Source organism: Pristis pectinata, chromosome 6, assembly GCF_009764475.1.
Source record: "Pristis pectinata isolate sPriPec2 chromosome 6, sPriPec2.1.pri, whole genome shotgun sequence".
Classification (NCBI taxonomy): domain Eukaryota; kingdom Metazoa; phylum Chordata; class Chondrichthyes; order Rhinopristiformes; family Pristidae; genus Pristis; species Pristis pectinata.
The window spans coordinates 95,267,909-95,292,134 of record NC_067410.1 but is presented as its reverse complement, the minus strand read 5'-3'; the positions used below and the strand labels follow the sequence as shown (position 1 = coordinate 95,292,134).

Below are 24,226 nucleotides of genomic sequence, written 5' to 3'. Positions count from 1 at the left end.
CAATTATTTATATAAATTTTGTCTCTCATTGGGAAGTTTTAATGTTTAATGCAGTTTTGCTATTGGTTGCGTGTGATGCCATTAATTTCAAAATTTGTGTGGCTGCAGTTTGTGCATGTAAGTAATCGTGAACATAATGTATTATCCTGGCATTTTGTCAAAGACCCGTCCAGGAACTTTTGTAAGTAAAGCTTAGAAGCAGGTTGAAGATGCACTGTATGTGAACTCAAACCTGTGAGAACTGCCTGTTAGTCAGGACATTATGAAATATTTGAAACTTCCAAGTACTCACCTGTAAGTAGTAGGATTTGAACACTAAGCTGTGCTGCAACTAGAAAATTTGCAGTGACTTTATCTTGCAAGCAGAATGTTTTGGGGGGGGTGGGGAGCGGTGGAAGGATGGAATAAACTTTGCCTATCATGTTGCGTGTTTGTCTGTGCTTTTCTCCTCCAGAATTGTCATGGCATATAGTCTTTAGCTTTGGTCTGTTGTAAAGACAAAAGTACCTTCAACTTGCTTTTGAAATTAATCAGACATGGATATATCTCTTCTATCCCCACCCTCCTACCTTTTCATTTTACTAAGCCCCTTACTGCTAGGCCTTTCACTTGATGACCACTGGTAATGCAGTTTGCTATAAGTAACTATTATGTTGTTGTTGGGAAACCTTCAGAAGGTCTGCAGTCGTTCAAGAAGGCAGCTCGCCACCACCTTCGCAGACAAATGAAGACTGGCAATAAATGTTGGCCTTGTCTGTGACATCCACGTCCCGTATATAAACCTCCCTTTACGCTTTTCCCATTTGTATGCTGTATGCACATTACTGTTAGTCAAGTGAAAGCCAATAATATTTCAGAAACCAGTTGGTTGTGAAATCTATCTCTGAGCATCCTGTGATAGTTCTAAGGCATTCCATGAATGCATGTTTCTTTCAGTGCTATTAACTTTGGTACCTTATAATTCAGCATTATAGCTTAGAATCTCAAATGTTCTGATTAGAAATTGGAAGGTTTAGATTCCCTCGCATTTATTAAGTGTTGTTCAAATCCGCAGAATGAAATTACCTCAAATATCGCCATTCTTCAGTATGCATTCAACAGGGTACTTGAAATGGCAGAGATAAATGACCTGTGTTTTGATGATGTTTGTGGAGGAATGACTGTTGGCCAGGATTTTGGAAAAACATTTCTTCAAAGATTCTAAGGGGCTTTTGTTCGCCCTAATCAGTAGATGGGGTTTTCGTTGGCCGTAATGCACAGTATCAGAGCTTTAAGGTGTGCATTGCTGGAAGAGCGGTGGGATTAGGTTGAGCAATCTAAAAAATAGAATCCTGCAGATAGTGGAAATCTGACATAAAACACAAATAGAAAATACTCAAGTCACACAGTATCACTGGGGAGAGAATTAATGCTTTAGGTTGATGACCTTGTGTCAGAACACTTCAGTTCAGTGAGAATATCACTGAATATCCTTTGTGCTGATGACCTTGATGGTTCATAATGTGCCTCTTGCCACAGTGGTTCAAAATGCCACTTTGCTGGGATAACGTAAAACAAATGAAACTGCCCAATTACTCATTTGTCCTACTATTAAGAAGGTTGATATTTGCAATGGGAATTATCCAAATGGAATAACCAGAGTTGCTGTGAAAAGGGCTATGTGTGGTGCTCTTTCAATGTACTTAATGTTGCAGAACCAATAACCCTGATGCCTTTTCTAATAATCTGGAGAATTTAGTTCAGATCCCCTTTTTGCCACAGGAAATTCCAGTTAATGAATTTGGAATGTATATCCAACATCAGTGATCGTGACCACGACATTACAAGACTATACTAAAATAATTACAAAACAGTGTCTGTGGAAAGAGAAACAGTTATCATTTTAACATTTTTATTTCAGATTTTCAAGTGTTTGTAGTTTTTTTGGATTTTTACAAGGCTGTCTGGTTCAGCAATTTCTTTTTGGGGAAGGGATCTGCCACACTTGTGTGGTCTGAGCTGTGTATCAATACACGACAATGTGGTTGACTATTAAGTGACTTCTGCAATGACATAGCAAGCCACTCTGTTCAAGGGCAGTTGAAGGATGGACAACTAATGCTGCTAATATTGCCAGTGATGCTCATATTGAAGGGAATAAATATCTATAAAAGATGTCATAGTTTTGACATTCAGCACTGAGATGAGATGCCTTTCCTTAAAAGTTCCTGAATCTTTACAATGCTGTGTCCAGAATGAAGGTTTGTTCAGTATATGTAAGACTTTAAATAATAAGGGAATACAAAGATTTGAGTTTGGGGCAGAAAAGTGAATTGAAGTACAAATTTATAATCCTTTGAATGCTGGAAGTGGAGGGCTTTCTGGCCTGCTCCTGCTGTTTTGTAAATCATAAAAGAAATGTAAAAAAAAAAGGGAACTTAGTGAAAATTAATGTGAGTAGGATCTGTTGTCCAAGTTGTGTATACCAGTTATAAATGGGAATGAGTTTTTTTTTGTTTAAGAGCATCTATTTGCATTGAGAAAATGTCAGTATTCGTTTTAGAGGGATTGCTAAATGCTATAAGCACCATTGTTTTGAGCAATTTTCATCTTTCCGCTCCCCTTGTCTGGTGTATTTCTGTCCTTTGAATTCTATCAAGTCTGTCCTTTATGTTAGGTAATCTCACTATTCAATAAGAATTTTGTGAAGAGTGTGGACAAAAGCATTTTAACGTGACATGGAAATCAATACAGATGAAAATTTATGCCTTGGTGGAATGCTTGACACTGTTGATGGTTGTGGATAAGAAAACCATGACTAGCATGCTGATGCTTTTGTACACCACTTGTTAGATTGCTGTATCAATGTTAATGCACATGAATTGCATGTAAATTGATTTTTACTGTCTTGTAACTTTCAATATTGTGACCAGTTAGGTTTTATTTTGCTTTAATATTTAAATCTCTTCCATGCTGCAGGTTGGAGGATTTGGGTTTAAATGCCAACCTTGTTTGGTATCTCCTCAAGCTTTTTCTGAGTATAGATTTCATCTTTATACTACTTTGGTGCTGCAGAATTTTGACTAGCTTGTTTTGATTGATTACTACTTTATCCTAATGATTTGAAGACTTAAGACAACTACCAAGTAACGCAAAAATAAAAATGCTGGAGGAACTACGCGGGTCAAGCAGCATCTGTAGAGGGAAATGGACAGTCGATGTTTTGGGTCAAGACCCTTCATCTGTTCAGTGGGTAGCGAGAGGGGAAGAAAACACTGATTGGAAGACTATTTCTGGTTGTTGTAGATCCATCAGCCACAGGATATAGCAGCAAGATTTTCTCTACACGTTTGTCCTAGGTTGAATCATCTTTCCTGGTTTTAGTTGATGACCATGCTTCTATTGTAAGGTCAGAAGTGTGGATGTTTGCGAATTGCGCAATGTATGCCTTGAGAAAACTAAATAGTCCATTCCAACAAGCAGCAAGGACTAGGCAACATTTAGGCATTGACTGATAAGTGGCAAGTAACAGTCAATGCCAGGCAATGACCAACTCAATCATGAATATCTGACCATTTTGTGTTCATGGCATTACCATTGCTAAATCAACCACCATTAGTATCCTGGAGGTCACCATTGGCCAGAAATCCAGCTGAACCTGCCAAGTATATATAGTGGTTATGAAAGCCTGTCAGAGGCAGCGCATCCTTGCAATGCTCAAAGTATTTGCAACCACCAGCACATCTTTGGGATCTGGGAGAAAACTGGAGCCTCAGGGAGTGGGGTGGGGGGGGGGGGGTGGTGGTAATCCACACGGTCACAGAGAATAAGCAAATCCCATGCAGGCAGCACCTAAGAGAATGGAATCTGGGTTGCTTCGAGCAGTGAGACAGCACCAATACCTGCTGCATCACACTGCTGCCTCGACGATGCACAAGTTGGAGTGCTTAATTAGCACTAAGCATTAACTCCTCAGACCACAGTGGATCTGTTGTGTACTTGCAAGCGAATGCATTAATATTACTTGCCTCTCCTGACCTGTGGCCCCTGGACCTCTATCATTCAGGACAAAATCTGCTTGCATCACCTCCAGGTTCCTCTAAAGTCACACATGATGCTTATTTGGAAACGTATTGCCATCTAAATTCTGAAGCTTTCCCTCCAACAGCAGGATAGGAGTTTCTTCAGAAGGACTGCAGTGGTTTAAGAAAGTGGCTTCTGATCACCACCTTGAAGACAGGGCTGGTACAATGAATGGCATAGCAAGTACATGCTGTTGTCTCACATCTCCAGCAGCCCAAGCTTGATCCTGACCTTCGGTGCTATGTGGAGTTTGCACATCTTTCCTATGGCAATGTGGTTTCCCTCTGGTGTTCCAACTACCTCATACATTCTAAGGTCGTGCTTGTTGGCAGGTTGATTGACTGCTGTAAATTTCCCCTAGTATAGGTGGATGGTAGGAGAATTAGGGGTAATTAATTGGCATGTGAGAGAATAAGTAGGGGGATGCTGTTGATAGGATTGCTCTGCGAGTCGACATACACTTGATGGTATCCTGTTGTAAAACATACTGGTCTTGCCAGTGAATCCTCTACCTGTTCATGAATAAAAAAAATATTCAGTGATCACTTGTGATATTTTCAGGTCATCAGTGGTTAGTGCTGCAGCAATGATTTCCCACACTTCAGATTTGAAGCATAAAACTAGAGTCTAAAACTGGAGATGGAGATTGAAAGTGAGAGGGGAAAAATTTAAAAGGGACCTGACGAGCAACCTTTTCACACAGAGGGTGGTGGGTATATGGAACAATGTGCTAGAGGAAGCTGTACGGGTGGGTATATTTACAATGTTTAAATGACATTTGGACAGGTGCCTGGATAGAAAAGATTTAGAGGGATATGGGCCAAATGCAGGCAAATGGGATTAGATCACAAGATCACAAGATAAGGGAGCAGAAGCAGGCCATTCGGCCCATCGAGTCTGCTCCAAGGAAAAGGGAAAAAGAAATGGGGTGGGAAAAAAAGAGAGAGAAAAAAAAAACTATTCTAATCCCATTTGCCAGCCTTATCCCCATATCCCTTGATACCCTGACTATTTAGATATCTGTCTATCTCCTCCTTGAATACCCCCACTGATCTGGCCTCCACTGCTGTGCGTGGCAAGGAGTTCCACAATTTCACCACCCTCTGGGTAAAGAAACTTCTCCTCATCTCTGTCTTGAAACTGTACCCTCTAATTCTAAGATTGTGCCCTCTGGTCCTGGACACGCCCACCAAGGGAAACAGCCTAGCCACATCTACTCTATCCTTACCTGTCAACATTTTAAATGTCGCTACGAGGTCCCCTCTCATCCTTCTGTACTCCAGCGAGTACAGTCCAAGAGCCGACAAACGCTCATCATACTTAAGCCCTTTCATTCCCGGAATCATTCTCGTAAATCTCCTCTGAACCCTCTCCAACGTCAGCACATCCTTCCTAAGATGCGGGGCCCAAAACTGCGCACAGTATTCCAAATGAGGCCTCACTAGCGCCCCGTAGAGGCATGGATGAGTTGGGCATCTTGGTCGGCATGGATGAGTTGGGCCGAAGGGTCTGTTTCCGTGCTATGTGACTCTATACCTCTATGACTCTATAATCTAATTACAAATTGAATTACTAGTTAGATTTTTAAATCTGACATCAAAGAACTGATTTGGGGAGCATGAGGCCAAGTGTTCTATTTGCCACCTTGCATCAAAATTTTTGAGCTAATTTCCCTTATTGTGTCAAACTAACTAAATCGAAGCTAGTTTCTCCATATGAGTGCTGTACAGGTTAAATTAAAAAGTTGAAGGGATATTTAGTGAATTAAATTCCTTAATTATGTTTGATTTTGAAAAATGATCCAAACAGTAAAGCACCTTGGTGAACTGTAATTCATTGATTACCTCTCAATGTGTTTCAGAATGTAAAATGCTGTGAAGTGAGATGAGCAGTGTTGCCTGTCGAGATGATGATGTGACCTCATTTTGTGTTGTTGGTGTTTAACCTCAAGCATATGGCAGGAAGGAAATGAATGCATTTGACGTCAAAGAGTAAAAAATACAAATTTTGTCTGCGAGTTGATTCAGCATTGTTTCAATTTCGGCTGATGGAATATGATGCTATTTTTGGTTTAAACATTGCAGCATTCTGTTCGCTTGACCTGATCTTTTGCGTGAGCTTCTGTACTTAACTGGAATGGGAGAAAACTAAATGGATTGGAGGCATGTTCTGTGTGCAGGTTAGCTTTAATCCACAGGGATCAAACCTGTTGGTGAGAAGTAAGCAAACTGTTGTGAATGCTCAAGGAAGATGCAGTCACTTAAAATGTTAAGAATATAGAGGATGAAAGGGAGTTTTTTTCAATTGGCTGGAAATGGTTAATTGAAGTCATGACAAAGGAGCTGATACCTGAGAATGTAAAATTGAGGTGCTGACTGAATACATAGTTCATTTTTAGCACATTGCCCTCTGAATGCAGTGTCCACAGAGTGAGGACTTTAAAGGGGTGAGTTTAGGTAAGAGTGACAGAAATGCATAAGTAAATTAAATGAAAACTGGCAGGGCAGACATTTTGCAGCTGAAGTACTTAGAAGCTAATAAAAATATTGCAACTCAAGGAACTTTTGGCTCTTAATTGATGAGCAGGAATCAGATGTTTGGACACTGTAGTGCATCAGTAAGGAGGGAGGAAAGCTAACTGGGAGGCAGTCATACCCTTTTAGATTCAGTGCTGTAAAATTGGTCGGCCAAGAATCATGGGGATGTGACTGAGTGAGACAGGGACAGGGATATGGAAGGTAGTAGTGCAGAACCTTGTCCAACAGTTCTGAGGTTCTTGCAGCCCATGTGGGTGAGAGGAGAGACTGCCAGGTGGATGAGCAATATGACCTTGGGACTGTGATCTAGGGGCCATTTCAAGTAATGGAGTGAAAAGCAAGGGAGAAAATAGTTAAGGATGCTATATTCTGTAACCTGAAACACAAGCCCCAAAGGTTGTGTTGTCTGCCTAGATCCAGGGTTAAAGGCATCACCTTGGTGCTGAAGAGGAACTTGCATTGGAAACAGAAGGATCCATTTGTGGTCAATGCAGGAACCAATGACGTAGGAGCATCTGCTGAATTAATTTTTGGATTACTACACGAGATGTGTGCATCTCAGCGTTGGATCAATAAGATCAGAAAATTGAAAGTGTGGCTCAGATTGTTTTGAGAAATGAGTTTTGATTCATGAAGAGGAAGCTGTTCAGTCGGGATGAGCTTTGAATGAATTAGGCTGCGATTGGTGTCCTAGCAAATTGGATGACTAGGGCTTTAATACTTGGGGTTGGGCGGTGAGGGAGTTGGATTCTGATGAGAAATTTACAAGTTAAAAAGATAAAATGATAGTGCAGGATAACAATATTGGATAGAGGCAGTGCATATGAGCATTCCTCCAGTTAGTCGAAGTAGCAAAATATTGGTACAAAGACAAAACTGAAAGTTTTGTTTGTCTGAATGCATGGAGCATTTGTAATGAATTAATAGCACAAGTAGAAATAAATCAATATGATTTAACAGTCAGTCTTATGGGGTGTTGCTCAAGGATGAGAACTAAATATTATGGAATACTTTTAGAGACACAAAATGGAAAAGGTTGGTTGGTTCTCATCTTAAATAATGGGATAAAGGGAAGGATTCTAGCTCATAAAACCAAGTAGAATCTTTTTTGGGTGGAGTTTAGAAGCAGCAAGTGGTAGATAGGTTTGGAAATTGGTGGTGTTCTGTTGGCCCCGAACTGGAATGGGAATTTAATGTATTGTATAAATGAGGAAATAAGAGTTGCATAGAAGCAAGGGTAAACAACAATTACGGGGTCTGGGCAAACTAAATTGGCAGTAATAGTGTGGAGGGTGAATTTATGGAGTACATAAACGATTGTTCTCTGGATGGTGTGTTTTGGAACCAAGGAGGGATTAGCCTATTTTAAATCCAGTTCAGTGATGGAAGAGTTAATTGTGGATCTGGTAGTGAAGGGGCTTTTGGAGAACAGCAATCATGCTTTTTATATAAAGATTAAAAATGTTTATAGTTCAGTCTGAAATGAGAATGATAAATCTGAATAAAGCAGACTTTGAATTTATCAGTTGGCTATAGTAGATTGGGAAATGGGTATGACGGTAAACCAGCAATGGTTTGCTTTAAATAATTAATGCCAAGTTTGCAAGTTATATCCTGTTTCCTAGACGATAAAGGAAAAATAGTTATAGAGTACTACAGCACAGAAACAGGCCCTTTGGCTCACCTAGTCCATGCCGACCTGATCTCCGGCCTAGTCCCATCTACTTGCACCCGGACCATATCCCTCCAAACCCCTCCCATGCATGCACCTATTCAAACTTCTCATGTTACAATTGAACCCGCATCTACCACCTCTGCTGGCAGCTCGTTCCACACTTGTAGTCTAGCCATGGCTGTTGAGAGATTAGGGAAGGCATCGGCACAAAGGAAAAGTCTTAAAACGTTGCTGTAATAGAAAAAGCAGCATGCCTGGGGATTGGAAAAGATTTGGAATTAATTAGAGGAGGACCACGGTCTTGATAGGGAAAGTAGCAAATAACATTAAAACAGACTGAACTTCTCTAGACTTGTAAACATAAGAACTAGCTTACTGACTCTTGGAGTTTGCTGCCATTCATCAAGACTATGTCAGATCATGAACTTTAATGTCATTTTCCCACACTTCCAAAATCTCTTCAATCCCCTCAAAATCTAGAAATCTATCCTCTATTTTGAATGAAATCTGCCTCCATGACCCTTTTGTGGTAGGGAGTGCCAAAGATTCAGCACCCTCTGTGAAGACATCTTTCTTCTTCATCCTAATTGGCGTACCCTTATTCTGAGACTCTGATTCCTGGGTTGGAGGAGATGTCCTCCCTGTCAATGACTATAGGAATTTTAAGTTTCAATGAGATCACCTCTCATTCTTCTGGAGAATCTGGGCCAGATGTACTGGCACTCCTCATATCAAACCTGCCATCCAAGGAACCAATCTAATGAATTTTCATTCTCCCTGCCGTGTTGTTGCCCAGTTGCTTAGCTCATTTACATTGCCTTGAAGCCTCTTTATATCCTGTTCTCTACTAGCAATCCTATCTATTTTGGTAGCATCAGCAAACTTGGAAATATGATATTTGATCCAAGAAACCAAATTGTTGTGAAAAGCTTGTGCACAAGCAATTATCCCTGCCGTACCCACAAGATACAGGTTGCCAACCCAAGAAAGGCCTGCTTATTTCTGTTCTTTGCTTTCTGTGTGCTTGCCAGTTCTTCATCTATAAGCAGTGTATTGCCACCAGTTCCTTGTGCTGTAACCTTGTTGGCTGACCTATGTGGGACCTTAATCAAAAACATTCTGAAAATGAGATCAAACAATTCATCTTCAGTTTGGGAGGCTGTGACTAGTGGGGGTGCTGCAGAGATTTGTGCTGGGGTCTCAACTGTTCACAATCTTTGTTAATTATTTGAATGAAGAGATCAAGTATAATATGTCCAAGACTATTAATGATATCAAGGTTGTGAATGGAGAAGGACATGGCTGATGGAATATAACATGGAGAAGTTTGAGGTCATCCTCTGGGAGAAAAAGTAGAGTATTTTTCTAGTTGATCAGAGGGACCTGGATGTCCTTGTACATAAATCACTGAAGGTTTAGCAAGCTGTTTAGAAGGCAAATATCGTGTTGGCTTTTATTGCAAGTATTTTAGTGCACGAGTGGGTATCTTGCTCTAATATATAGAGCCCTGGTGAGACAGCATCTGGAATAGTGTACGGGTAGAGATACTAGACATTATCTAATATCTCTATATATAAAACAGAAAAATACAGTAATCATATCTCTATATTAGACATGATAAGGAGGGAGGTATTAAAGGGGGAGGGGTGGCATTACTCATCAGGGAAAATGTCACAGCAGTGCTAAGAGAGGACATACTGGAGGGCTCGTCTCCTGAGGCAATATGGGTGGAACTGAAGAATAAAAAAGGGATGACCACATTAATGGGACTATATTATAGACCTCCCAATAGTCAGTGGGATTTAGAGGAACAAATTTGTAGAGAGCTAGCAGAGGGTTGCAAGAAAAATAAGATAGTGATAGTAGGTGATTTTAACTTTCCACATATTGACTGGGACTCCCATACTATAAAGGGATTGGATGGGATAGAGTTTGTCAAATATGTTCAGGAAAGTTTTCTTAATCAATACGTAGAGGTCCCAACTAGAGAGAGTACGATACTGGATCTCCTCTTACGGAACAAGACGGCAGGTGACAGAAGTGTGTGTAGGGGAACACTTTGGATTATGTGATCATAATTCCATTAGTTTCAAGATAATTATAGATAAGGATAGGTCTGGTCCTCAGGTTGAGATTCTAAATTACAATAAGGCCAAGTTTGATGGCATCAGAAGGGATCTGGCAGGTGTGGATCAGAAGGGATCTGGCAGGTGTGGATTGGGATAGGCTATTATCAGGCAAAGAGATGCTTGGTAAGTGGGAGGCTTTTAAAAGTGAAATATTGAGAGTACAGAAACTGTATCTTCCTGTTTGAATAAAAGGCAAGGCGAGCAGGTTGAGGGAACCTTGGTTATCGAGGGATATTGAGGCCCTGGTAGAGAAAAAGAAGGTGGCACATATCAGGTATAGGCAGTTAGGATCAAATGAGGCGCTTGGGGAGTATAAGAAATGTAAGTGAACACTTGAGAGAAATCAGGGGGGCAAAAAGAGGACGTAAGGTTGCTCTGGCAGACAGGGTGAAAGAGAATCTCAAGGGTTTCTATAGCTGTATTAAGAGCAAAAGGGTAGCAAGGGACAAAATTGGTCCTCTTGAAGATCAGCGTGGTCATTTATGCATGGAGCCAAAAGAAATGGGGGAGATCTTAAATGAATTTTTTGGATCCATATTTACTCTAGACACGGACACAGGGACAATAGAACTGAGGCAAATGAATAGCGAGGTCGTGGACATATCTGGATTATATAAGAGGTGGTACTGGCTGTCTTGACGCAAGTGAAAGTGGGCAAATCCCAGGGGCTGACAAAGTGTCCCCTTGGATCTTGTGGGAGGCTAGTGTAGAAATTGCAGGGGCCCTGGCAGAGATATTTAAAACGTCCTTAGCCACGGGTGAGGTGCCGGAGGACTGGAGGATAGCTAATGTTGTTCCATTGTTCAAGGAAGGTTCTAAGAATCTGGGAAATTATAGGCCAGTGAGCCTGACATCAGTCGTGGGTAAATTATTGGAAGGTATTCTGAGGGACAGGATATATAAGTACTTGGATATACAGGGCCTGATTAGGGATAGTCAACATGGCTTTGTGCACGGTAGGTCATGTCTAACGAATCTTGTGGAGTTTTTCGAGGAGGTTACCAGGAAAGTTGGTCAAAGGAAGGCGGTGGACATTGTCTATATGGACTTTAGCAAGGCCTTTGGCAAAGTCCCGCATGGGAGGCTGGTCCAGAAGGTTAAGTCACTTGGCATACAGGATGAAGTAGCCAATTGAATTCAAAATTGGCTTAGCGAGAGAAGCCAGAGAGTGGTAGTAGATCATTGTCTCTCTGACTGGAGGCCTGTGACTAGTGGTGTGCCACAGGGATTGGTGTTGCTTATCATTTATATTAATGATTTAGATTATAATGTGGTAAACTGGATCAGCAAATTTGTGGATGACACCAAGATTGGGGGTGTAGTGGACAGTGAGGAAGGCTATCGAAGCTTGCAGCGTGATCTTGACCAGCTGGGAAAATGGTCTGAAAAACGGCAGATGGAATTTAATGCAGACAAGTGTGTAGTGTGTAGTGTTGCACTTTGGAAGGACAAACCAGGGTAAGACTCACACAGTGAATGGTCAGGCTGTGAGGTGTGCGGTAGAACAAAGGGACCTGGGAATACAGATCCATGGTTTTTTGAAAGTGGCGCCACAGGTAGAAAGGGTCGTAAAGAGAGCTTTTGGAACTTTGGCCTTCATAAATCAGGGCATTGAGTACAGGAGTTGGGATGTTGAAGTTGTACAAGACTTTGAGGCTGAATTTAGAGTATTGTGTGCAGTTCTGATCACCTACCTACAGGAAGGATATCAATAAGCTTGAAAGAGTGCAGAAAAAATTTCCAAAGATGTTGCTGGTACTTGAGAACCTGAGTTATAGGGAAAGGTTGAATAGTTAGGACTTTATTCCCTGGAGCGCAGGAGAATGAGGGCAGATCTCATAGAGGTACACAAAATTATAAGGGGTATGGATAGGGTGAATGCATGCAAGTTTTTTTTCCCCTCAGGTTGGGAGAGACTAGAACTGGAGGACATGTTTAGGGTGAAAGGTGAAATATTTAAGGGAATCTGAGGGGGAACTACTTCACTCAGAGGGTGGTGTGAGTGTGGAGCGAGCTGCCAGCGGAAATGGTAGGTGTGGGTTCAATTGTAACATTTGATAAGTTTGGATAAGTATATGGATGGGAGAGGTTTGGAGGGATATGGTCTGGGTGCAGTTGGATGGGACTAGGCAGAAAACCAGGCTGTATGGACTAAATGGGCCAAAGGGCCTGTTTCTCTGCTGTTGTACTCTATGACTCAATGACTCTATGTCTAGTCTGTCTCTGCAAGAAAGGGAAAATTTTGCACAAGAGGGAGTTTAACAAAGGTTCACCAAATTGATTCTTTGGATGGTGGGTGTGATGTATGAGAAACAATGCATCAGACTAGGCCTGTGCTGAGTTCAGAAGAATGTGGATGGGGGGCACAACTGAAACATACAAAGTTCTTGTGGGACTTTGCACTGGTGGCAGTTAGTGTGATGCTATTACAGCGCCAGCGATTGGGGTTCAATTCCTGTCACTGTCTGTAAGGAGTTTGTACGTTCTCCCCGTGACTGCATGGGTTTCCTCCCACATTCCAAAGATGTATGGGTAGGTTAACATGGGTTTAAGTGGGCGGCACGGACGCATTGGGCCAGAAGGGCCTGTTACCCTGCAATATAAATTTTCAATAAAGTTTCAAGTTTTAAAGTTTTAAGACTTGACTAGGTAGATGAGTAGTTGATGTCTACCATGGCTGTGGTGTCTAGATTCAGGGGTCACAGACTGAGGTTTGTCTTCCAGGACAGAGAAGTAATTTCTTTACCCTTTAGAAGTGACACTTTGGATTTTGCTACCCAATTGAACTGTGGAAGCTTAGTCACTTAGTATATTCATGATAGATTTTTAAATATTAATGAAACTTGGATAGGGGTTTGTGCAGGAGATTGGTGCCAAGGCCACAGGAAGAATGTGCAAACTCAATGCAGACAACACCAGAGGTCAGGACTGAACCTGGGTCTTTGGCACTGAGAGGCATTGGCTACTGTGATAAGACTATTGAACGGTTCCCTTACACAATGAGATGGACTATGACTTCATGATCTACCTTGTTGTGACCTTGCACGTTATTGTACTGCACTTTCTCTGTAGCTGTGACACTTTAATCTGTACTATTTTGGTTTTTACCTGTACTACATCAATGGACTCTGTACTAACTCAATGTAACTGCACTGTGTAATGAATTGACCTGTACGATCGGTATGCAAGACAACTTTTTACTGAACTTCGGTGCAAGTGACAATAATAAACCAATACCAATACCATTGTGCCTTTCCACTGCAAAAATAGGGTGGTTTTGCTAAATTATACAGGGCATCTCTGTATGGTGTTGGTCTCCTTAAGGAGGATGTAAATATATTGAAAAAATTCAGAGGAGCTTAAGAAGACTAATGTCTGGAACGGTGGTCCTTACAAGGAAAGGTTGGATGGGTTGGGCTTTGAGAAGTGTGAGGTTACTTGATTGAACTGTAAAATTCTGAGAGATCTTGGCACGGTGGATATGGAGAAAATATTTCCTCCTGTTGGAGAATCTAGGACTTGGGGTCTTAAGTAGTTGCTCATTTTAGATGGGGATCAGGTGAAATTTTTTTGAGGGTAGAATTCTATTCCTCGTAGGGTCTTATTTTTAAGGTGGAGACAGATTATTAATAATCAGCTGGGTGGCTTGTTACCAGGGAGTTGAGGTTGCAATTAGAATGGTGTCAGTAAATGGAGGATTGGACTTGAAGGGCCAATTGGCCTGCTTTTAATTTGTGTGTTCAAACTTGAATCCATTGGTCATGGCTAGTACTGAATTAGACAGGTTTTGCTGCAATGTGATGCAGTAATATGATTCCTTTTTGAAGTTCTTTTTCTACATTAAGAGCTTCATATAAATGCAACTTCTTCCTTCACCCTCTCGTGTAGATGGGGAATAAATTGCTATCTGCAGAGTGCACAAGAAATAAGTGGTGCTCACAGACAACCTTTGGGAGAGGATCCTTTCAAGGATTGTGAAAGGAAGCATATTCTTGTTTGCTTTGTTGTGATTCTGTTTTGCTATTGCATTATTATTCTGCAATCGCTATGTTCACAAAGCTAAGGAACTGAAAGATCTCCAAGCCTTTGATTATGTGCCAAATGCAAAGTGTATTTGTGCTGTTTGAAATATTGGCCCATTCTTTGTCCCCATGGCCAACATTACCAGGATGCCAAGTAGTTGCAGACTTCAAATTCCTCAGTGTGCCTTTATTAACAGCAGTTCTCACCAGCCCGCTCCTATTTTGTGCACTTGTGATCCTTGTAGTTTTGAAGTCATCAGTTTAATTTTTTAAAAAATCAGGAAACGCTGGGAACATTCAGCAGGTCAAGTAGCATCTGTGGAAAGAGTTAATGTTTTGGGTCAAAGTCCCCTTGTTAGAACTGGAAAAGTTAGAAAGCAAGTTGATTTTAAATTACAGGGAGGGTGGGGGGGTGAGTGTGTGGATGAACAGGACAAAGGAAATATCTCTGATAGGGCAGGGTTTTCATATGCTGAAGCCATCTGGTTGATTGGTGAGGGTAATTTGAAAGAGGAAAAAAAAGTAAAGGGGAAAATAAAGCTGCTAAATGCAGGTCAGGGCAGTGGTAGAGAACTGAAACCAAAGGAGAATGTTGGAAATAAGTTAGTGCCTGAAGAGAGAAAATCTGAGTTGATTTTACAGCAGCAGAACTGGCCATTTCTGATAATAAACAGAAAGGGAGTTACCCGAAGTTGTTGAATTTGATATTGAAACCGGAAGGTTGCAGGGTGCTCAGATGTAAGATGGGATGCTGTTCAAACTCACATTGGGCCTTGTTGGAACAATACAGGAGGCCACAAGCAGAAAGGTCAGAATGGGAGTGAGATGGCAAATTAAAGTGACAAGCAACTAGAAGCTTGGACTCATTCCTGCAGGCTGAAGAAAGTGCCTACTAAGTGTTTATCTATTGTAGGGGAGACCACAGTGTATGCACCAAACACAATACACTGGATTGGAAGGGGTGCAAGCGAATCATTGCTTCATCTGAAATGACTTTATGGGTCCCTGGTGGTCACTAGATGGTGGAAGGTAAAAGACCAGCTGTTGCATTTAATTGGTTGCATGGGAAAGTGCTGTGGAAAATGGAGTGCTTGTTTTCGATGGTAGACCTGGCCAGAATGTCGTGAAGGGGAAATCTTTTTGGAATGTTATCATTGGTGATCTTCAAGGTTCCACCACCAGACACATCCCATTCAGTGTTCTAAAGTACTACTGAAGAGTCTTTGACTTGAAACATAAACACTGTTTCTCCTTCCACAGTTGCTGCTTGGTCTCCTGCATACTTCCAGCATTTTCTGTTTTTGTCGTGTTTCCAGAATCTGCAGGGTTTGTTTTCCACGTCATTGGTTTAATGTTTTGTGTTGTATTGTGGATTGCTTTGTTTGAAAAGACAGTAATTCTAAATTGGACTGAGACTGCCTGGATTAACTTTCTAATCGTTACATTGAGCAAGGAACCAAAACACTTCTAGATTTGAATCATGTGACACATGAAGAGCTATTGTTAAAACCTCTAATACCATCTGTGGTTATCCTCTAATTGGCCCATTTCACCTTCTCTTTGGCTTTTACTTTTTATCCTTTCTACTAAGGCTTAATATTGTTTAATTGTCCTTGAGTTATTGTATCATTCTTTTTCCATTAAGTAACTTGTAGACCTTATAATTTTGAATTTAGCCCTGTGAATAATTTATAATGAAAGTAGTTATGTAATTGGGAGTAGAAGTAAATGCCTCATTTTGATGCTGTTCATACCTGAAATATCCAGCTAAAGATATCGAGCTGTCTTGAGAGGAGCTGCTAGTGTGGACCTGCAGTGTAAGTTTAAAATGAAAATCTAATTTTCCCAAGAGGCACCTTCTGTTTCTCTTGGTTGATGGAGAGTTGCCTTTCTTGTGCTGGTGAGTGCATGCAGGCACAAATTGTTTAATTTTTCCCACCTTTATTCTTTGATTTATGAAAGAGATGCATTCCTGGAAAGCATTTCATTTAGCAAAGATTCATAAATTGGAAGGCTAGGGGAAATGCATTATAGGTATTTCACTGCAGTATATTCCAATGCAGGGAGAATGGTATTTGTTGCTGTGAAAAAATAGCTTTGTGAACCAAAGATGTATCTCAGAAGCCATGGCATTAAAGTGCACATTTGTAAATCAAGGGAATACAGAACACCATTTATTATTATTCTCCTGCTTCATTCTATGTATCAATGTACTCTGCTTTTTGTACTCTTTGTAAAGTAGTAAGATGTGAAAGAGTTTATTAATGTTTTGCTTGTTTTTCCTTGGTTACTGAATGGCGATGGAATTTGAGTAAAGTGCTTGTATGTAAGAACTTCGTGTTAAAATTGGAGCATGTCAGCATATCCATACCTGCAGCTTGTCAGTACCTTCTATTTGATATGTGTTTATTAATTGTTTTTGGTTTTCCCTGTAAAAGTGCTAGTATATAGCTGGTCATATGGTTGCACTAAAAAGGGAGCTCGAACTTGTGCATATATTGGAGTGGCCACTTCAAGAATTGTGTTGGTGTTTATGAAGAGATTATGACTGAAATCATTAAAACTTTAATAAAAACAATATAATCATTATTCACATTAGGAGAGAGGAGAAGTTCACATATTATGTATGTATATGTATGTATATTCACATATCATGTAACTTTCATCAGAACTTGAGTGATTTGCAACCTAATTAAAAATTTCCCTCATTTACTTGGGAAAATTGTATTTTGTAAAATAGTTCCATTGAATGTTAAGTTAAACATCTATTTTGTGAACTGGAAGAGTATATACATGATCTAGATATTAATTTTGCTTTTAACAAAGATAATGGAAAAATTTCAAATTCATCCAACATATAGTCAATGTCCCATGTTTCTTCTGTTTTTACAGAAGTATCGTTATCAAGATGACGATGCATCTCCACAAGAACACAGTTCTCCGCAGATTAGCAATGACATGAAGGGCCCGGAACTTGTACATGTGTCAGAGAAGAACCTCTCTCAGATCGAGAACATTCATGGTTTTGTTTCTCAGTCACATATATCTCCAATGAAGGTAAGAGGCTCAATTCTGCAATCAAGCAACATAGCACTTATTTATGGAAGTTATCTGATATGTAACACCCAATTAACAGACTAACGTTCTTTAGCTTTATAGCAAAATAGTATGTTGAGTTGACAATTGAATTTTTAATGAAATGGTGTGCATTTATGCTCTAACTAGGAGACTGTTGTTAGATTACCACCTCCACAATGAATTTTTAATGTCTTCTTAAAGGTTTTTTGAACCTGAGCCCTAAAAGTAACATTGAAAATACTGGCGCTGCGGAAATGCACATCGTGCTATAGTAATGAAATTATGGAATTTTCATAGTCTGCCAGTTTTCTTGAGGCAAGAGAACAGGAGCCTTGTATATTCAGAATTCTGCAATTGATGGAGAGGTTTCTGTCCAGGGTGGGAGAGTCACTTGTTTGGTTTTGCAAAGCAAAATTTTGCCATTACATTTGGTATTGCCACAAAATTAGAGAACGATGAAATAAAATCTGAGATTTGAGCACCTTGAGGTTTGGTTATCTCTCAAGTTATTTGCAGTGTAAGTTTCAAGATTATTAAATAGTGTCAATGTGATGAAGGAAGTTGTGTAAGAGGCTAGCTTTAAAAATTTTTGCCAGAGATGGGAGAGTCTTTTTGAAACAGTTTACCTTAAGCATCCCTGTATTGCAAGTATATCTAGAGTTAACCAACCAGTTTTTAATCTTCAAGACAGTTAATAAGTTATGGTTTGCAGCTCACTGGGTTGCAGATCAAAGCAATTTTGAATCCTTGATTGAGATTCATGGAAGTTCCTTTGCATGTTCCTTTCAAGATTGAGGCATTGAATCCTCTTTTTATAAATTCACTTTTCTAACATCTGTTTTGACAGCCCCTTGAGTCTTTGGAAATTAATATTACATGGGATGCCTGCTCCAAGCATCACAAACTCAAAGATGTTGATTTGAATATTTTAATGTTTGGACACAAGCTTTCAGCGGTTTCCTGTGTTGAAGATTGAAGACAAGAACTAGTAGGGCATGTTATTCATGATGCATTTTCCCCATCCTCCCCTTCTTTCTGTTTAATGCATCATTTTGCATAACAGATGACTGCCTCTGCCAATTTTGGTTTCTGACTAGTTAAGTGCTACTTGATCGTTGGTCCATCTATGTCTCTTCTACTTCTGATCTGAGGTATCCAATCTAACTATTGAACGGTGATTCATGATGGTTTAAAATTCTGGGTCCGATCTTGAGCTGCAAGGTGTGGTGTGTTTACTGCAAGTACATTTGTTCCCAGATCATGCTACAGATGCAGATATTGACATTGTTAATCTGTAACAATGAATGCCATGCAAAAAAACTGCTGGAGGACAGGCAGCATCTGTGGAGGCGGAGGGATGGCCAACATTTTGGGTCAAGACCCTGCATCAGGACTGAGAATGTAGAGGGGAAATAGCTGGTATAAAGAGATGAGAGGGAGGGGTGAGGCAAGGCCTAGCAAGCGATTGGTGGAACCAGGTGGGGAGGGGAGGTGTGAAGTCGGGAGACAGTGGCTTGTTGCTGATAGATAGAGACAGATAAGGAAGAGAATCTGGCTCTAAATTGAGTTCTTCCAGCAGTTTATATTTTGCTCCAGATTACAGCACTTGCAGTTTATTGTCTATAATGAATGTGATAATGAATGTTGGCTAATTTGTCGCTGAGGATTATGCTACATTGTTCGATTCACCATATAACTTTTGCACAAGTTGAACAGCCATCATTGTGTCAAATTGCTCAAGATAATCTAGTAGGATTTGATATTGACCAATGCTATGTAGGTACAAGATTATCCTCTAATTGAACCTTAATATTAAAAAGCAAAAAATTACATTCTCTGAATTACATTATATTTGTAAATGCTTGAAAAATACATTTAATTAAAATTTGTAATTTGCTTGCTTGTGCACATTTTGTACATAGTACCTTTTGCACAGCTTTATTTGAATATGGGGACTTTCATTGTGTTATGCCTAATTTGTTTTTGCTTTGCAAATGGATTTGTATATTTTTTTTCCATAAATGGTGTCATAAGCAAATTTGAATGACAATATGATCCATAGTTCAGTCATCGTGGATGATACCTGGTGATAATTTAAAATTCTTAAATGCTGATGCAAATTCAAGTTTGCTGTGTATATTCTGTCCTGGGAATGTAATTGCTTTAGACCTAAATTTATCTTGACAATTTTTTTTTAACTTGCTTTATATTACAATCTCCTGTGACAAGTCAGAAATCTTAATGTGACTGCTGAGGTTTTTTCCTAAGCATAATTAATTATGTTTTCACCAGCCTGAATGGAATAACTTTTTTTTATATAAATTAAGTCACAAAGCAACTTTTGGCATGTGCTGTTTCTCGTTGCCTTGCTAATGGAAAGAAGTTGACAACTTCTGTTGAAGTTGACCAACCTGTATCAAATGTCAAGAGTTAATTGCATGACCTTCCAGAAGAAATTTTGAATGAACCAGGATTCTTGTTTTGAGCAACAAACCTCCAATTTGTTCCAGAAGTTAAGTAAATGTTGCCACCACAGTTGTTCATCAAATAGAGCATCAATGGAAAGTTTTGTAAAGGAGCTCGGCAGACAAAGCTTCAGTGTGTCATCAACACGAATGCTGGAGAACTTGTGTGTCATTGATTCGAGTTGCATCTTTGCAATTGAAGGGAGCTGCAGAAATTTTACCCAAGTAAAATAAAATTGCCTTTTAATGGCCTATTGGAAACTTGAGCACATTCCTGTTTTGTTGATGTGTACCAAGGATCCTGGAGGTGCAGTGGAACTATTGTAGATTATCTTGCATGCAAGATTATTGTAGTTCCTTTTAACAGAGGACTACTGACTGGTGTGGGTATTTCCCAAGGCCTTTGTGGGACATTTTTTTTAAAAAAAAAGTTGAAACCGCTTTTCTATATCCTACAGTAGGATATAGATCATATGGAAAGTTGGGCACAGCATTGGCAGATGGAATTTAATCCCGACGAGTGCCAGGTGATGCATTTTGGGAAGTCAAATAAGGTAGGACATATACAGTCAGTGGTAAGGCACTAACGAATGTTGATGAACAGAAAGACTTTGGGGTTTAAGTCCATGGTTCCCTGAAAATAGCAGCATGGGTCGATAGGGTGGTGAAGAAGGTACATAGCATGCTTGCCTTCGGAGTTTAGGGTATAGAATGTAAAAGTTGGGATGTTATGTTGCAAATTTACAAAACACTGGTTAGATACAATTGGAGTATTTAGTGTAGTTCTAATTGTCACACTATTTGGAAGGATGTGTTTCTGCTGGAGAGAGTAAGAGAAGATTCACTAGGATGTTGCTGGTTGGGAGGACTTTAGTTATGGAGAGAGGTTAGGTGGGCAGGGATTGTTTACCTTGGGGTGATGGATGCTTTAGGGTGATGTCCTAGAGGTATATAAAATTATAAGAGGCATAGATACGGTAGAGAGTCATAATCTTTTTCCCATGGTAAAGATATCAAAAACAAGAGGGCATAGGTAATGAGGTGAGAGGAAGGAGTTTTAAAGGGGATTTGAGGAAAAATTTTTTTTTTAGTGTGGTTGATGTCTGGAACGCAAAGAGGAGGTGGTGAAGTTGGATACAATTGCTGAATTTACAAGGCATTTAGACAAGCACTTAAATAGGCAAGGCATAGAAGGATACAGATCTAGTGCAGGCATATGGGATTCGTGTATATGGGCATAAAGGTCAGTATGAACTTGGTGGGCCGAAAGGCCCATTTCTACATTGTACAGATCTGTGACTCGATGTGTGAACGTGCATATGATGAACTGGTCTTGTATCTCTGAGATCTGCTTGCTATTGAATTTTATTTCTAGTCTGTTTTGCTGTGCAAGTTGAATCAATACTTGTTAGCTCCCATATTAGACTCTCTTACACCATGTAATTGATATCCTGCTGCTGTCAGTGATCAGAGTTAATGTTAGCTTAAACCAGTACAGAATTATTTGCTATACAATTTGAGAATAAAACAGCAAGACCAGGATCCTCCTGATATTAATCAGTGTTATGTGCTGCTTGTTGATGGTAGCAAACTTTTTTGACATCTTATCACCTCATTATGAAAAGATTAAAATTCATAAGCAATAAAAACAAATGAGCTGATTTATCAATATGATTATTAAAATCTATATTAAATTGTTTTTTTTGTGCTCACGTTTTGGGTATTCCTCTTGTATTAGCATAATTAGTTCTCTTGTGAAATCTTGCATCATGCTACAGCTAACAATTGTATGACTGGAGCATTATTTATAGGAAAGCTTCCTAATAGAAAAATGATTGACACTTTTTTGTAAATAAAAGCAGATCTATGAAATGCTTTTCTTTGGGGAAACTTCCTTAAAATTTTGATGTAGCTTTGTTAGTAAACCAGCTATCTTGTCTGCTGTTTATGATCAACAAGGCTGCCTCGTTATTGCTTTTTTGCACTATTTATTTATTTTTGTAATTTATGGTAATTTTTATGTCTTTATGTCTTGCACTGTACTGCTGCTACAAAACAACAAATTTCACAATAAAAGTTGGCGATATTAAACCTGATTCTCTGGCATTCAAGTTTGACAGTCTTCAAAGTTAACATACGTCAAATAAATTAGAAGTATTAATAAATATTTAAATTTTGGTCCATGGAATTTCACAAACAAATACATTATATTTTCCACTTGATTGTCATATCAAGAGTTTTCCTGAAGGAGCTTTGTCTCTGTCAAAAGGATTCAAAAGATTGCCCTAGTTGCTTTGGTTGTGAATGTTATTTACCATAACATGACTACTTTGTCCCCATCTTTAGTTCTATAAAGCACATAGTAAAGTTCATCTGATTGTTTTTTATGTAAAGAAGGTGTAACTTTTAATAGGGAGACAGACTCTTGAGTAAATTCGTATGTTATCGTAAAAATAAGAAAATACCAATAGTGTCTAACCAAAATGAAATACCTGAGATTAACTTGAACACGAGGATATAAAACAAATCATTGCTTATGCTTGAGGTAGTTTGATCTTCTTGTCACTATTTGACACTGGCAGTTTTAAAGGTCATTGAGTGAATTAAACTTGACACAAGATAAGTTAGGACATGGTTGTAAATATTAGGGGGAAAAAAGTCATGCCCAAAACCAGAGGTATAGTTCATTAAAACCTATTTGATCTGAGAATCTTGAATGAAAGAAAAACCCAGTGTTACAAACTAAGTTACTATTGGTGAATGTCCCTTTAAGATAGAGCATAGTGTGTGTGTGTGTGTGTGTGTGTGTGTGTGTGTGTGTGTGGCATGCTGACGACAACAGAAGATAAAGGACGTAATGACGTTTCTAAAGCAGTCAGTTGGTGTCAGTCAGAGAAGAGAGAGAGGGAGACATCAGCCTGCTAGTCTCTATCGATGGATGAAAAGAAGTAACTGTGTCTGTCACTAAAATCCACATATGGATTATTGGAGTAATCTGGTGGAGTCCACTTTGTCGTTAACCTGTGGAGGGAAACAGGTAATTGTGTGGACGGCCACATCTCGGATGCTTTTCGGGGTGGCGGATACTTCGGAACAAAGCAGTGGCGTTCACTTTGTTGCTGACCTGTAGAAGGAAGCAGGTATTTGTGTGGACGGCCACGATTCAAGTGCCTTTCGGGGTGAGGCAGATGTGGTGGAGTAGTCACTGCTGAGTAGACACTGAGGTGTCGTATGGGTTCCATCGTGGAACATTTGGATTTTGTAATCTGTTTTCTCTCTCTACATCTACGTCTTATCTTCAGTTAACGGTGGTTGTTGAAGAAGCCTTTGCTCACGTTTCACCTTACGGCTTGCTGAACTGAACTTTGAAGAGAATTATTCCTGGACTTGGAGTTTGGGAATTTGCCACACACACGCTATGAGTTTAGTTTGGGGTTAATGTTTAAGATTTAACATTTTTACTTCTCACACTCTAACATTTTTACTTTTATTTTTCTTATTATCATAAGTAGTTATTAATAAAGTAGTTTTTTGACACTGATACATGACTCGGTGTATTTCTTTTGTTGCTGGTTCGTAACACCAGTATACACCCTGCCTATAGTTTTCCAAACTTCTGTGGAAAGAAAAATTATGGACCAATTAGAGAATGGCAAAAGTGATGGCAGTTTAAGATTGACACTGGAACAAATCAGGAAGTTATCAGCCAATTTGTTTTCTGATTGTTGTAAATGGCTTGAATCTATAATACTGGCTAAAGTTAAGCATTTAAACGTATGAGTCAATTGATGCCAATTTAACACAAATTTGTAAACGATTGGTTCTGCTTGATCTGTTTTTGAAGAAGACAAAATTTAGTGAAGATTCTTCAAACAGGTTTTTAAAAAGGTTTTTCATGGAAAATTTTTGGTGTTTTTTGGTAACTCATGAAATTATCCATAATGTGCTTATTATGATGGCAAAGCAAAGTGGATTTGAAATGAAAGTTTATTGGAATAAAAAGTCTGTTTGTTTCTCAGGGACTACATGCATAACCACAAACATAAATGATCAGGGCTTGTGAATAAGAAAAACAATATTAAAATTTGATGAAGGCACTAACGTTATCAAGTTATGGCAGATTTTGTGACAGTTTGAGTGAAAATGAGCACATGCATGCTGCTTAATGTAAAAAAGGAGATGGAATTAATAATCTGCTAAGGAAATGCACTTTTAAATAATACCATCGTAAATAGTGTGTAGTGCATAGGAGCGAAGG

The 24,226-nt window shown here is 39.4% G+C and overlaps 1 protein-coding gene across 14 annotated transcripts in view; it reads left to right on the top strand.

Moving 5' to 3' along the window:
* The window catches only part of LOC127571818 (disks large homolog 1-like), a 339,770-nt gene that overhangs the window by 116,238 nt on the left and 199,306 nt on the right, over window positions 1–24,226 (top strand). For all 14 annotated transcript variants that reach the window (XM_052018549.1, XM_052018544.1, XM_052018548.1 and 11 more), the window contains one exon: window positions 17,318–17,482. In XM_052018549.1, coding sequence (XP_051874509.1) covers window positions 17,318–17,482 — 165 coding nt within the window. The remainder of the gene's footprint in view (window positions 1–17,317; window positions 17,483–24,226) is intronic.